The sequence below is a fragment of the Dreissena polymorpha genome, chromosome 10, assembly GCF_020536995.1.
Source record: "Dreissena polymorpha isolate Duluth1 chromosome 10, UMN_Dpol_1.0, whole genome shotgun sequence".
Classification (NCBI taxonomy): Eukaryota; Metazoa; Mollusca; class Bivalvia; order Myida; family Dreissenidae; genus Dreissena; species Dreissena polymorpha.
Window position 1 is genome coordinate 11,513,447 of NC_068364.1, and position 15,597 is coordinate 11,529,043.

Below are 15,597 nucleotides of genomic sequence, written 5' to 3' on the forward strand. Positions count from 1 at the left end.
TATTTTATTAAGAGGAAATGTCAATGCCACATCTTTCGCGAGATACCGCGGTACTTAAGTTGAAATTGACAACAAAACTTTTAAAGGAAATTTAATTATCTCAATGTTGTACCTGCTGCGAAATGTTTATTTACAAATAAATATACCCACGCCGATTTTCGCGCGCTTTTTATCAGGACAAAGAAATTCATGACAAGTACCAAAATTTAACGATTTATATACCAGTAAACTGCCATTATTACCTTTGCAATAACACTAATTGGTTATTTCTTAAGTGTTAAAAACAAACCCAGCGGTGTGTAGACAACACTGTAACTTATCAACTGTTTTTCACGCTTCACTGCTTGCCATAGTAAGCCGCGAAATATAGGGTGTTAATACTAGCTAGTACCGGTTTTTAGTTTAAGTTGGCGAATTATCAGATTAAAACATGTCATTTGGGGATCATGCTCGTCGGATTTTTGGGAGCCATAGCCAAAGTGCCATATATTGGACAGCGCGATTTACCGGTCCGCGCTATATCAGCGTTGCAGTGTATAATATTTCCTGATATCTTCACTTAGTACTACATGCATTCTAAATATTAGCCTTAGTGGGAAAACAGGGCTTAAGGCATTGGCCAATCGGGAATGACACATTCCACTTAAATGGTATTTTTTTATTTAAAGGTATATCAAGCAGTAAAAATTGTCTCTGATAAGCCTGTGCAGAATGCACAGGCTAATTTGGGACAACACTTTACACACATACATTAAGATCTGTTTTCCCAGGCTCATATTTTTTCATAGTGGTTCTGTGATTTGAAAGAGACTTGACAGATTGGAAATGAAATATAATTTAGTATCTATATGTAATCTTCCGAGCTTCTTGTATGATTTGCCTTTGATCAATTCAATTCATCATTTATAAGAAACATTGTGTACTCAACATGTTTCCCTCCTTCCCAGGTCGAATAATAAAACACTATTTAAATTACAATTTTGCAAATCCCTTTCCTTTATTACAACTGCACACAAGTTTTGTTCTTGAAGATAACTTGTTCTTTCATTGCTTAAAATAAGTATCTGTGCAACGTTTTAATTAAGCTGCACATTATGCCATACTCATAAATTAATTTCTTTAAGACGCATGCGTCTTTCCCACTCACATTATGGTTACATTTTTATATCACAGCATAACATTTTAATTATTAATTGGACATCTTTTGGAAAAGTAAATTTATTATTTTATATTTTTATTGGTTATTTCTTTTTTATTCTTAATTGTTTTTTGTGTGGCTTATTTATTACCTTTTTTCACAACATTCTTGTGCATTTTAAGTTATTTATACTACTTTTGGAAGAAGAAACAAATTAACAACAATAAACACTTCAACTAACATGAAGATATCTAACAGAAAAAAATGCATGAATGAAATAAACCTTCAAAATATTTCTATATCTGCACATTTGATGGTGCTTATGTTAGGTTTTACCATTCATTGTTTACATGACAGGTGAGCAGAATGAAGGAGATCTTCCAGCAGCAGACGGCAACCAATGACGCCCATCACGAGCACAAGTTCCAGCCTGTGAAGACGTTCCAACACCACGTGGCGCGCAGCCCGCCTCCCGCCCTTCAGCCGCGCAGCCCGCCAGCCTCCAATGCCAAGGGGGAGCACTCTGGGAGGACTGGTCCCGGGTCAAAGGTCAAGGAACCCTCCTCACCTCCTCAAGTGGTGAGCTTAAATATATAATTATGCCCCGCTATGGGAAAACAGGGCTTAATGCATGTGCAAGTGTTGTCCCTGATTATTATGTGTGGACTGCACAGGCTTATCTTGGACAACACTAAAAGCACAGACATTATCCCACTTTTACAGCGAATTAGGTTTATTAAAGCCCGGTTTATTAAATTTCTGCTATAAACCACAGCATGAAATGACGTCATTTTTTGACAAAATGACGGCATAAATCCAGCAAAATTATCCAGTTAAACTAATATTGTTTAAGTAAAAAGGTTTACTGAATAAAAAGTGGGATAAATAGAATAATAGATTAGTGTTGATTATAGATCAGGTTTATCATACTCAGCACAAAATACAAGGCTCGTGCTTTTTGTTTGCTTTCTTAGCTTCGCATGATAAACCTGATCTATAATCAACACCAACCTATTATTCTCTATGGAATGATTTTAACTTTTTAATTTTTAAGCCACCATTTCCTACTGCTGATGGAGAATACTTGTTTAAGCCAGCATTCTATTTGTTATATTAAAGCCATAATGCTAACCTTATCAAACAAAAAGGAATAACTGTTGCTAAAGAATAACACATTCAGTTACATAAACAACATACAATCATGCCATGACAAAACAAGAAAAGTATGTTATTCATTATGTCCACAATATGTAACTTGTGTTCGAGAACTGGCCCGGCCACATAACTTGTGTTTGAGACCTATCCCAGCGACATAACTTGTGTTTGAGACCTGGCCCGGCCACATAACTTGTGTTTGAGATCTATCCCAGCCACATAACTTGTGTTCCAGACCTGGCCCGGCCACATAACTTGTGTTGGAGACCTATCCCGGCTAAGTACTTTGTGTTTGAGACCTGGACTGGCCATGTAACTTGTGTTCGAGAACTTGCCCGGCCCCATAACTTGTGTTCGAGACCTAGCCCGGCCATGTAACTTGTGTCTGGATGGGTCATGAAATCCTTTCTACGGCCATTCTACCCCTACCTCTGATTTATTAAGGGTAGATGTCAGTCATACTGGCATAAGTATGTGCACTTAGTACTGGTTAACTTTTATTCCCATGAAAAGTATTAGGTAGTAAAGTTACCACTGTGATATAAATCTGTAAAAAAAAATCCAACTAAAACAAACAAAAACTATCCTACATGGTGGTATTTCATCAATCCTGGGTACAACATTGTTGATAATTTTTTAATGGATCGTGTAATTTCAGCACATCCCACCTGCCTCCAGTCATGTTCAGCGTTTCAATTACACGAGGGCGCTGTTTGCACGTATGGAGGAAGAATCAAAACAGCAGACGGAGAAAGAAAAGTTGGCGCCGCATCGCAACTCACCCACATATGGTGCCAGATCCCCTGTGATTTCACCTGAGCGAGGCATCGCATCTCAACATAAGTCTGTGATAGGCTCCGAAGGTGGAGCAGACGACAGTCGCAAAAAATTGCAGTTGTCAAATGACGATGATGAGCTTGATTCGGAAAACCGTGAAGTCACGAGTGCAAGAAGGTCTCGTGTGGAGTATAAGCCTCCTGTACCAGGCAGAAAACCGGAGATTGTGAATGTACCGGGCAGAAAACCGGAAATTGTGAACAAACCGAAACCAGCTTTCTCTGAGCCTAATTTGCAGAAGGCTGTTAATTCCTCTGTTAGTAATACACCGGGTGGTTTGTTGTGGAAGAGAAGGCAAACAGATATAATGACAGATATAAGTAATACGGAGAAATACCACGAGTCACAAAGTAGAGGAAATAAGTCGGCCAGTACGTCACATGTTGAAGACACGAACGGTTCCACGAGTGAAATGCTTGACAGCTCCATGTTTGGCTCCTCCAACGGCTCTATTTCAGAGGACTTGTCCATTACGTCTGCGTACCATTCCAAGAAACCCCACTTTCCAAGTGATAATATAAAGTTTAATCAGGGTCGTTCAGCGTCCACTGAGGTTTTAGCATCGAAACCGACCTCACATGACCTTGATTTAGGGTCAAGGTCATTGGAGAGAGGTCAAAGAATTGTAGATGGGCTGGAGAGTGATCGATCCGTAGATAAAGGTGGTGTTGTGATGAGACGTTCGCGTTTGATCGAGAAAGGCGGTAGCGCGGTAACCAATCAAAACAAACGTCTTAGTAGAGAGGAAATACAGGCAGCTATAGAACGAGCCGACACATATCTGAAGTCAACGTCATCAGTTGACGATGGACAAGTGAATAATAGTAAACTGGAAAGTATGAGCGCGTCTGACATCACGCTGGACTCTAGTAGTAAAAGTCAGGAAGTAACCCCAGAGCAAAAAATGAGTCAGTCAGATTCTTCTATTACCTCCGCAGCAAATCCTGATAGTGAGCTAAGAAGCTGGGCATTGTACCGGAAACAGCGGTACGCTCGCGCATCGGACCCTTTATTGGAAGACAAAGTGGGGGATGTTAATAAACTGGGTAGTATATCAGACATAAGTGTTAGTGGTTTTAGAACTGCTTCCATGGAGAACTTGACAAAATCGCCACCAGAACAAAAAAGCCCGCCAAACAAAGCATTTGATGCCTTAAGCGCAATTTCACAAAGTTCAGTTGGAACTCGGCGCCAGTTGCGTTCGCAGCAGCCTCCAGGGCCTGTTGAAAACGCGTCTGTAGGACACACTAAAGAATTGCTACCAAGTAGTATACCAAGTGATGGAGTCGTGTCAGCCTCAAGTTTAGAACTTGACTACAACCAGCAAAAACCAGTGATTACAGGGGTTACTGTCTCATCCAACCAGGGTACAAACATTCACCACAGCCAACATTCCACAGACATTTCCTCAGACGTGAACTCCTATTCCCGCCCCATTCCCGTCCCTCGCCGCTCTGCCCCAGCCCCTCCCACCACAGCACCCCCTCCCCCACCGCCCCCATCTGTCAGCCAAACACCAGCTGCAAATCTAACGCAAGCTGACATCAAATTAAACGCTAGCAATGTCGCCTCACATTCCCTGCAGTCTCACAGACCTGCAGATACTGTGGCAGAGGAAAGCATTTCTTCCATATCCATTAGCAAACTGCTCCCGTCTACTGACCTGCCACCCCAAGCCACGGTTCAAGGTCATGTGGGTCAAGGTCACAGCCCCAAGGTCGAAGAGGTCACAACATTTGGCTGGGCTGACCTTTTACAATCCACACCTCCGGAGTTGGGTACACAACCCCCTTCCGTGGCGTTGAGAGGCAAAGCCCACTTCCTGTCACTTGACGAACCAGAAGAAACTGATGATTCGGAGCGCCCTCATGTGTTTGAGAATCGAACTGGGTAAGACTTTGACATTTAAAGTAAAAAAATTATTATGCCCCCCTTCGAAAAAGAGGGGGGTATATTGCTTTGCTCATGTCGGTAGGTCGGTCGGTCCGTCCACCAGGTGGTTTCCGGATGATAGCTCAAGAACGCTTGGGGCTAGGATCATGAAACTTCATAGGTACATTGATCATGACTCGCAGATGACCCCTATTGATTTTGAGGTCACTAGGTCAAAGGTCACAGGTGAAGGTCACAGTTACTGGAAATAGGCATTATAAGGATTAAGCATGGTTCAAACAAGGGAAACAACTACGGTTTATGCATGTTCTTTTTATTACAGATTTGCCTCCCTTTAATTCATTCAAAATCTCGTTTACATAATTGGCTTACTGGGGGGCATTGTATTTCTCAAAGAAATCTTGTTTTTTTTCATAGCTGTTGAACCTTGTATATTATGGGTTTGAAATGCGGTGTCATCCCAAAGCAGAATTTTGAAAAACAAAACAAGCACCATGATTTCATACTTTATAGCCCAACTTACCACGAAATGCTCAAAGTAAGCTGTTGTGATGGCCCTATTTCTGGCTTTGTGCAGTGTGAAGTGTGCATTGGAAAATGTTAGTGGGTAACCATTCTTAGATGCCTCATTTTGTTTCCATTCTTGATGAAACTTGGTAAGAGTTTTTATTTGGAAAATAACTAGGCTGAGTTTGAATCTTGGTGACATGTGTCCCAAAACTAGGTCACCAGGTCAATTCTTAGGAAAAAAACTTTTAACTACTCTAAAGGTCACATAATTTATGACTCAAGCTTGATGAAACTTGGTCAGATTTTTATCTTTTTTTGCTTCATGGTCTAAAAACAAGGGCATTGTGGCAAATCTTTAAAAAAAACTTGTTACAACTCTAGGGTCAAATTTGTAACTTGGTCTTGATTAAAATTGGTCAGACTTTTAATTTTTACACTATAATGGCCTCATTTGGATGTGGGTCAAGTAAAAACTAGAGATTTTGTAAGAATAATTGAAAAAAATCGTCTAAAGGAAAATACAATTTTGAACCTATAAATTGTCTATGATATATACTTGATTGAAAAATAGAATAATATTTTATTTTCACCACACAAATATTAAATTCCAGCTTCACTTGCCATTTTATGTATTCTTATAGATGGGGCTTAAACTTATGAAACTTATTTTATGAAAGATATCTTATTTCATAAAGAAATAGTAAAAATTGCTTACAACTATGAATAACATGTTGTTAATCAATTGTAAACAAAATCAATTGCACCCAAATTGGCTTATATTTCACACTTATCAATGCTATTAAGAATTACCTAGTTATCATATATAATAATTCATTTGTGCAAACATATGTTTCAATATATGAAAATGAAGGGAATAAATTAGTTCATTATCAACACAAAGTGGTCTTTTATGAAATAAGGCAAAAGTACACGAAGATCATTACAGGATTTAGACCTTAACTTTAGACTTCTTAGTGCCAAGTCATTTTCCTTGTTGTGGTTATTTATATTCATCACCATTTCCCATTCAATCATTTATAAAAATAGTTATGAAAAATGACTTTTTAACGCTGTGGTTCAAAAGTAGATAAATTAGGGTCAACTTCTGGTGGGTTAGTTGACATGTTAGATAACATGTGTCAATGAGTGTATGATACTTTGTAGTCTGGCAGTTGTTATCTCTTTGAACATTGGATGAGGCAATATTTGTTTGTTTAATAAGATAAATTGTGGGTGGGTGTTTTAGTTTTGCTTTATTGCTCTCATGACAGAGAACTCAAGTATTTGAACAGTTAAATAAGGAAGTGGGTAACTTCCCTTGGAACTTATCTACTTTATCATGTTGATGCACATTCATAAATTCAAGTCACGTTTCATGAAACTAACTTATTTTTGTATGGATTGTACACACCATTTTTAGAAAATTAACTTAAAATAAATGCACTTAAAAAATGAAATGGGTAGCAGAAAACATACATTTTACGTATACATTATTTTAAACATTAATTCCTACTATATTGGTAGGAAATGTACAAATGTCCCTAAAATCAATGTACATGGAAGCCTTTTGCTTATAATATTGACAAATTTACGAGTTCTATAAGGCAGATGATTATCTTCCTTAGGTTAGTTTAGAGCTATTTATTTTAGCTTGATTGCCTCGAAAGCCTCAGGCTTATTAAAATATTCTCAAGTCCGTTTCCTAGGCCTATAACCAGTACTTGGTGTCTTTTGGTGGAAATGTAAAAAACGCCCCCGGAATGGGGATCTAACCCTCCTTATCTATCTTCCTTGAAAGAAGAGATTTTAAAATTGCTTTGTTTTTGCTTAAAATAGATCTTTTACTGTCTTGTGAAATTTGTTTAGGTTGCCTGTGAACAGCATGCAAAAGGTGGAATTTTAAAATAATTTGTTTGCGTCATTGTTGCAGGAGAATTTTTATTCATATGACATCTCCTCCTAAACCACTTGGCAAATTGTAACAAATCTTTACAGGAATGGTCCTTAACACTTATTTGATAGTTGCAGTTTGCATTATTAAGTCAGTGTGCTTGTTTTCATTCCTAATATTAGGCTCATTTTGAAGGTAAATATGGTAAGGAAAATAATAGCAAAAAATGAGGAGTTTCTAATTGAACAGTGTAATGTTTTATCACCTATAAGGAAGAAGTATTTTGAGGTCAGATTACAGATGTACTAATGAGTTTGGCATATGAAATAACGAGATTGGCATAGACAGTTGGGATTTGGAAGAGAAGGCATTTTTATCAGAACATGTAAAAATTGCAATCTTCTTGTGGCTGTGAAAGTGAGTCTGGAATGCTGCAAAATGTGTATCGGTATTGATAAGGTGCTGTAAATCAAGTGGCAATGAATGGATTGACAAATAAAACAGTAGGAGATTTAATGGTGCTTTATAAGATTGTTATTGTGGAAGGTGTATCGATCTCATCTTTTGTTATGAAGAGTGAAGTACCTAATGAATCTTCAGATTGGCCATTTAAGAAAAATGCTTATGTGTAAATGTGTTATAGTTTGTCATTTTATTGTTTGACAATTATTTTGACTGCGTTAAAATAACTTAAATGGATAAATTTGAAAATGGATTCATTTGTAAATGGAAGAATTTGCATCATTTTATACTTTGGTCGTTTTCTTATTTAAAAACAAAGTTTGAGCCGTGTTCTCGGAAAACTGGACTAAATGCATGTGCATAAAGTGTAGTCCCATATTAGCCTGTGCAGTCAGCACAGGCTAAACAAGGAAGACACTTAAGCCTAGTCTGGATTTGTGTATAGAAGAGGCTTTCTTAATTTGAAAACAAATATATACAGTACAGCCAAAGCGGAACAAACGTATTTCGCGATCCGCGGCGGCAAGGCGAAACGAGTCGATGCCGCGTCAGTCGTTGAAGCCGCGTCAGTATGCGGCGGCAAGTCGCATTTCGCCGCGAAACTTCGCATCTGTCTGCCGAGGCATGCCGCGGTCCGCGACATGATGCCGAGTCGATGCGATCATGAAATTTTTTTTTTTTTTTATTATTAGTTACATGTTGTTAACAAATTTTGAAAGAACAATTATAATAATAATTAAAATCATAATAAATTTATTGTGCGCGGATTGTATTAGCATATACATGTAAGCATAGTTAATGTGTCTGGCCAATTATTAAGTTTGTTTCCCGCCCGTAGCGTATGTATTTCACACATAAACAAGGTCACGTAATTATGTTTTCGCACATACAAGTGGTCAAGGCTCCAGCATATGGTGGATTTATAAATTAATTGCATGTTGATTCCGCTATTATATTTTAGCTGAGAAAATTAGCAGTTTGAACCCACATCAATAATCAAGACGGTGACGACGTATTTGTAGTTTTGTTAATTATCAGCTTATTATAACTATTGTTTGAATATGCGTATATAAACACGTTTTATTTTGTTCATATTATACAGTTAATATCACTACTAATTACCCGATAATCCCGTATATTCCAGTTTTAAAGCAAATGCTGGTAAATATTTACGATACACAAACATTCTCGATATTTCCTTATGTATCAAATACATTTTGGCATTTGTTACTATTTAAAGAGATGATGAAATAACGTCTAATCGGGGCGTTTTTTTTTTCCACTGAACACGCGATTTACGCCTGACGTGATGTTCATGTATTTATACAACACAAAATACACCCAAACTTTCCAAACGACGTTCTACATGTCTGCATAATTTTCGCGCGCTTTTTATGAAACAAAGGATATTTTAGCACTGTTTATTTGACGCTAGAATTTGCCAAAGGACGCGTTAGCATTAAAATTCAAAAGTGTGTTTCGGATTACAAATTTAATAATGATAATCGAACGAATCATAAACAGTTGCGCGTGATTAATTCTACGCTACACATACATGTATGTACATGTTGGTGGATATCTTTTCACTCGATCCGCCGCGTACGTATGCTGCGGATTTACTCCGCGAAAGTACGCGTGGTTAATACAGACTCGGCGTCGTTGCGCGGATCGATGCCGAGTGCCACGGCGATAGGCCGCGTGAACACACGATTCGGCCGCCGCGGACTAATAATCTGGCCGTGGCGTAGCCGCGGATTATGTTTGTGCCGCTTTGGCTGTACTGTAAATGTGCCTTTCTCTGGGAAAACGAGGCTTAACGCATGTGTGGAAAGTGTTGTCCTTAATTCACTTGTGTGGACTGCAAACACTTATCTTGGAGGACTATGCACATGCATTAAGCCCAATTTTCCTGGAGCATGGCTCAATTATATGTTCTTTTATGAAACTTGCTCTAACATTCTTATGCTTTGAATAAAACATAATTTTAGATATTTGAACTTACTTCTCATCATTCAGCCAAGAAAGTTGGTTTTAATGTAATCTCCCAATTACCATTCTGATTCTCCTCCACATGGATGGTTTACAGATGCAAAGTTTCTGCCATGGTTTGAGACTCTTAGGTACAAGGGCCCATATGGCTTAAAAAAGTGGTGACAATTTTTGAAAAAAATGGGGGAGCAAAATGGGACTGCATAAATAAAACTCATCATTGTTTATGTTTACTTCAAAAATCGGAATATGACATTTAATAGATTATTTTTAATTCCTAATATGTGTGTGCCGGGAGGGAACCCACTTGAGAAAATTGTTTAGGGACAAATCAATTTTTTGTTGCACCATTAGCAAAAATCCAATATGACAGATCTCTGGATGTAAATACAAATGCTACTTATCGGGACATAAGGTTCTTAACAATTCAGTTTTAACATATGTTTGCATAGGTATCTCTTTTCCACATGAAAATATTCCATGTTGCAAGAAACAGATTGCAGACAAAGCTATTGCAGATGGCCCTCAGGCATCCCAGTGTTATGCAGTATTTCTAATCTACTTTGTGCATTATGAGCGGTTTATAAGGGGTAACTGATGAAACAAGAGTTCTTTATAAGGACCCAATCAGTGTTTTAAATAGTAAACCTTTCTTGTGAATAAGTTCTTGGAGTTTGGAAGTTTAAGTAATTTTCTTAAGTGAAACTGGTTAAATATATTATATGTTGCAATTAAAAATAGTATGCTTTAATTGACATAAAATCTAAAAAGTTTAGGTGTGAAATTTGAAGTGTGCAACCAGTATGTGAAAGTACATGTATCTGGCACTTTTCTTTAAGTGCTAGTCTAATTAGAAATGTTTAAGGACTAGATGTATGTGAACAAGATCAAAACTGGCTTGAACATGCAAATAATAGACTAAGAGTTGTGAGCAAAATTATTGTAGAAATGTGTAAAGACTTGAAGCAAGAGGTGTGTAAAAGACTTGAAGTTAGAGGTGTGTAAAGGCTTGAAGTAAGAGGTGTGTAAAGGCTTGAAGTAAGAGGAAGGTAAAGACTTGAAGTAAGAGGTGTTGAAAGGACTTGAAGTAAGAGGTGTTTAAAGGACTTGAAGTAAGATGTGTGTAAATGACTTGAAGTAAGAGGTGTGTAAAGGACTTGAAGTAAGAGGTACGTAAAGGCTTGAAGTAAGAGATATATAAAGGACTTGAAGTAAGAGGTGTGTAAAGGCTTGAAGTAAGAGGTGTGTAAAGGACTTGAAGTAAGAGGTTTGTAAAGGACTTGAAGTAAGAGGTGTCTAAAGAACTTGAAGAAAGAGGTGTGTAAAGAACTTGAAGTAAGAGGCCTCTTAAGGACTTGAAATAAGAGGTGTGTAAAGGCTTGAAGTAAGAGGTGTGTAAAGGACGTGAAGTAAGAGGTATGTAAATGACTTGTAGTAAGAGATGTGTAAAGGATTTGGAAGTAAGAGGTGTGTTAAGGACTTACAAAGAGCGGTGTAAAGGTTTTGTAGCAAGAGGTGTGTTAAGGACTTAAAGTAAGAGATGTGTAAAAGACTAGAAGTAAGAGGTGTCTAAAGGTCTTGAAGTAAGAGGTTTGTAAAGGCTTGAAGTAAGAGGTGTTTAAAGGACTTGTAGTAAGAGGTGTGTAAAGGACTTGAAGTAAGAGGTGTGTAAAGGCTTGAAGTAGAAGATGTGTAAAGGACTTGAAGTAAGAGGTGTGTACAGGCTTGAAGTAAGAGGTGTGTAAAGCACTTGACGTAAAAGGTTTGTAAAGGACTTGAAGTAAGAGGTGTGTAAATGACTTGTAGTAAGAGGTGCCTAAAGAACTTTAAGTAAGAGGTGTGTAAAGGACTTGAAGTAAGAGGTTTGTAAAGGACTTGAAGTAAGAGGTGTGTAAAGGACTTGAAGTAACAGATGTGTAAAGGCTTGAAGTAAGAAGTGTAAAGGACTTGAAGTAAGAGGTTTGTAAAGGACTTGAAGTAAGAGGTTTATAAAGGACTTGTAGTAAGAGGTGTGTAAAGGACTTGTAGTAAGAGGTTTGTAAAGGAAATGTAGTAAGAGGTTTGGAAAGGAATTGTAGTAAGAGGGTTGTTAAGGACTTTTAGTAAGAGGTCAGTGTTAAGGACTTTGAGTAATAGGTTTGTAAAGGACTTGGAGTTAGAGGTTTGTAAAGGACTTGAAGTAAGAGGTGTGTGCCTGATTTAGAAAATATATTTTGATGTGTGTTATGTGTGTTATGTGCTAGTCAAATTTATAAAGACTTAAAGTATGAGGCCTGTAAATGGTCTAAAATCAATGTTTGACGTTATGTTTTATCCCATCATCAGACGTGCATTGTTGAAATAAACCACTGAGGAATAAATTGCCCTCTATTTCGGCAGTGCTGAAATAAAGCTGTCACGCGCGGCGGAGAATGGTCATATTACTCGGAATCAACTATAAAGTAATCATTTTTAGTAAAATCGAATCAGATTCAACAAAACAAACAATTTGATACCAAGATGTAATATATTTTTAACAAATAATACAACTCAAAATGCAAAAAACAATGTTTGCTTAAAATAACTTTGGGAATTTCCGTGTACAGTAGTCTTCCTATTCTATTTTTAAAGAAATAATTTACGACTAAGAAAATTGATGGGATAAAGCGAATACTAGGTCGGTGCCGAATAAAGCAAAGTTTATTTTGCTCGGCACGAAAATCTGAACCACTCGCCAAGGCTCGTGGTTCAGATTTTCTAAGCCTCGCAAAATAAACTTTGCTTTATTCGGCACCGACTTAGTATTCTCTATACATACTTGTGAAGTATTAGTTCTTGGAAATAATTTGGAAATGCAATTAAGCCTTCGTTCCTACCATTACAGCAAACATTAATGTTAAGAAAATAGCTGCTGCTCTTCATTAGTTTTAACAGCTGAAATAATATTTAAGCATGTGTAAATGTTTAAAACAACTGCTTATTTTACCTTGTAGGTGCAATTCTGCAAAGCCCAATCAATTTTTAATGCACAGATGCACATTTCTAACTGGCTACATGGCATTCTGTTCATATTTAAAACAAATCAACCTGTTCCAGATGGTGAGAAATGAGCTGTGTTCTAGAAAATGGGGCTTAATGCATGTGCATTAAGTGTTGATTAGCCTGTGAAGTCTGCACAGGCTAATCAGGGACGACTTTTTCCAGCCTTATCTGGATTTTCGATTAGAAGAGACTTCACAGGCTAAAAGTCTGCACAGGCTAATCTGGGATGACACTTAACACATTAAGCCCAGTTTTCCTAGATTGCGGCTAAAAAAACCTGCATCAGTTGTGAGAAATTCTCTTGAACCTTTTTGCAAGTTTCTAAAACTGTGAATTATTTTTGTAGAAGAGTGATTTGCTGGAAATGCAGAATTAGATTTATATGTTTATATTATGTTCTCTTTACAATTTTGAGAAAAGTCATATGGCAGTTTATGTGAAAAAAATTGAAAACAAATCCACAAATGTCTCAGAACTAATTGCATTAACCCTGACATTTTTAACGTGAGCTATTCTAATATGTTGTAAAAATTATTATAATTTATAAATGAATTTCAGATTCTAAGGCGTCTCTTCCTCTTAAAAGATTATTTCTTTACATCAATTATTAATGAAAAAAAACATCGGCACTTAAATGATTGTAGATCAGGAAAGTAAATGCCAAATTGAACTTGTGTTATCTTAAAATAATAAAATGAATACATTTACCAAAGATAACATAGTCCAGATGTAAATGTGCTGTATCATATCATGAATTATTTATTCCACCGTTCCTAATAATGCATTTATGTATCCGGGGAAATTAGACAATTGCCTCATCGTGATGCATGTTAAGTCATCCAGAAAACTATTTCAGTTTGATAGCAGTTTCAGATGTGTTTTTTGTCCAAGAAAAAAACTGGCAGAGACTGAATTAATGAACTTTCTTGCTGAGAGGGAAGTATGAAACAAAAGTGTGCATAAGATGTGCCTGTCAGGCGTTGTGAAATGCATTGCAACTGTTACTGAATAAAAGGCAGTTATCTGTGTGTGATTGATTACACTTTGGATATTTTTCAGGAAATATTTTAACTATTATCTTTGTGATTCATAAAGCATTTGTGTGCACCATTCAGTGTATATTGCCCCCTTGGTGCAAAAATGTACCACGTGACATTGAAATTAGAAGGCACATGGTATATTTTTGCATTAATGGGGCGATATTATAAAGGAGCCTCCCTCTTTGAAAATGGGGCTCAAACCTGTGCCTTAAGGTTGAGCAGGCTAAAATGGGGCTCAAACCTGTGCCTTAAGGTTGCGCAGGCTAAAATGGGGCTCAAACCTGTGCCTTAAGATTGTGCAGGCTAAAATGGGGCTCAAACCGGTGCCTTAAAGTTGTGCAGGCTAAAATGGGGCTTAAACCTGCACCTTAAGGTTGCGCAGGCTAAAATGGGGCTCAAACCTGCACCTTAAGGTTGCGCAGGCTAAAATGGGGCTCAAACCTGTGCCTTAAGGTTGAGCAGGCTAATCGGGTTGGCACTTTCCACTTTTATGGAATTTTCATCTAAAGGGAGTCTTTTAAACAAAAATCCTGTCTAGGTGGAAATTGTTATCCCTGATTTCAGCATGTCGATACTGCATATGTAAATCTGAGCATACACTTTATGCATATGCATTAAGCCCAGTTTTCTTAGAGTGAGCCTTATGATTTGGAGATAAAACAAGGCATATTTAAACTTTATGACATGCTAAAACTTCTAAACTTCTGCTGCATTTAAGTGGCGTACATGTTTTAAATACTTAATTTAGACCTAAGGAGATTTGGTTGCATTATTGTTCCATGATATTGTTTGATTGAATAAATTTGTGGTTTTGAATTGTACTTTTTAATGAAGTTTCTGTATATTTGGCCACATAATTTTGTAATTCAGACTTACATCTTCTTTTACCTCAAACACGGATTTTGTTAATTTTGTCGTTGTAAACCTTGTTCTGAAGTGCAGAAAATATATAAGTATTATGCAGTTACATGCAAAGCAATCTCCATCTTGGTTGGAAAAATTTCATCTGCTAATAATTGTGTTTTAATGTATAAAAAAGGATGCTTAAATGAGAAATAATAACAGTTACAAGTGTCAAATGACAGGATAAAGTGATTTAGCGATTAGTGGAGTTCAATGCATGTAATACACAACTTGTCCATAGTAACACAAAATTAAACAGCAGTTTAAATTATGACGTGAAGTATAGGCTGAAATTGGTAAGAACAAAACTGCAAGAAAATGAAGGAATTAAATGAGGTGGCAGAAAATGACGTGTTAGATAACCTTGGAATTGAGTACACAACCGCAGGATGTGACAGTTTGTTGAAAACCAAGTCGGTCAAACTGTTCTCGATTGACAAACCCACGCAGCAAATGGTAGCCAGGATCCAACAGCAACATAAGCAGAAATGTTACAAATATCTGAAGAAGAAAAGGTTGGTTTCCAGGTGCACCAAGGGTCATGGGCACTAGGAATGCATAAATGCTTGTAATTGAATCTGTTATTATCCCAGGCAAAAGGCAGAGTGATATAGCGTTTGCGTTGTCCGTCTGTCACAAAACTTTTTTTGCGGGGTATATCAATTCAAGGAATTGGCTTGTTTAGTTGTCTTCATTGTAACTGTAAAAAAAACCTTTAATGGTTTTTAATCTGTAATTAACTTCAGGTAATATTCTGT

The 15,597-nt window shown here is 37.2% G+C and overlaps 1 protein-coding gene across 5 annotated transcripts in view; it reads left to right on the top strand.

Annotated features, from left to right (window-relative positions):
* The window catches only part of LOC127848793 (neurabin-1-like), a 142,118-nt gene that overhangs the window by 41,137 nt on the left and 85,384 nt on the right, over positions 1–15,597 (top strand). For 4 of the 5 annotated variants that reach the window (XM_052381417.1, XM_052381419.1, XM_052381420.1 and 1 more), the window contains exons 3-4: positions 1,496–1,717; positions 2,952–5,020. In XM_052381417.1, the coding sequence (XP_052237377.1) occupies positions 1,496–1,717; positions 2,952–5,020 (2,291 nt within the window). The remainder of the gene's footprint in view (positions 1–1,495; positions 1,718–2,951; positions 5,021–15,597) is intronic. The other variant, XM_052381421.1, reaches the window with a different exon arrangement.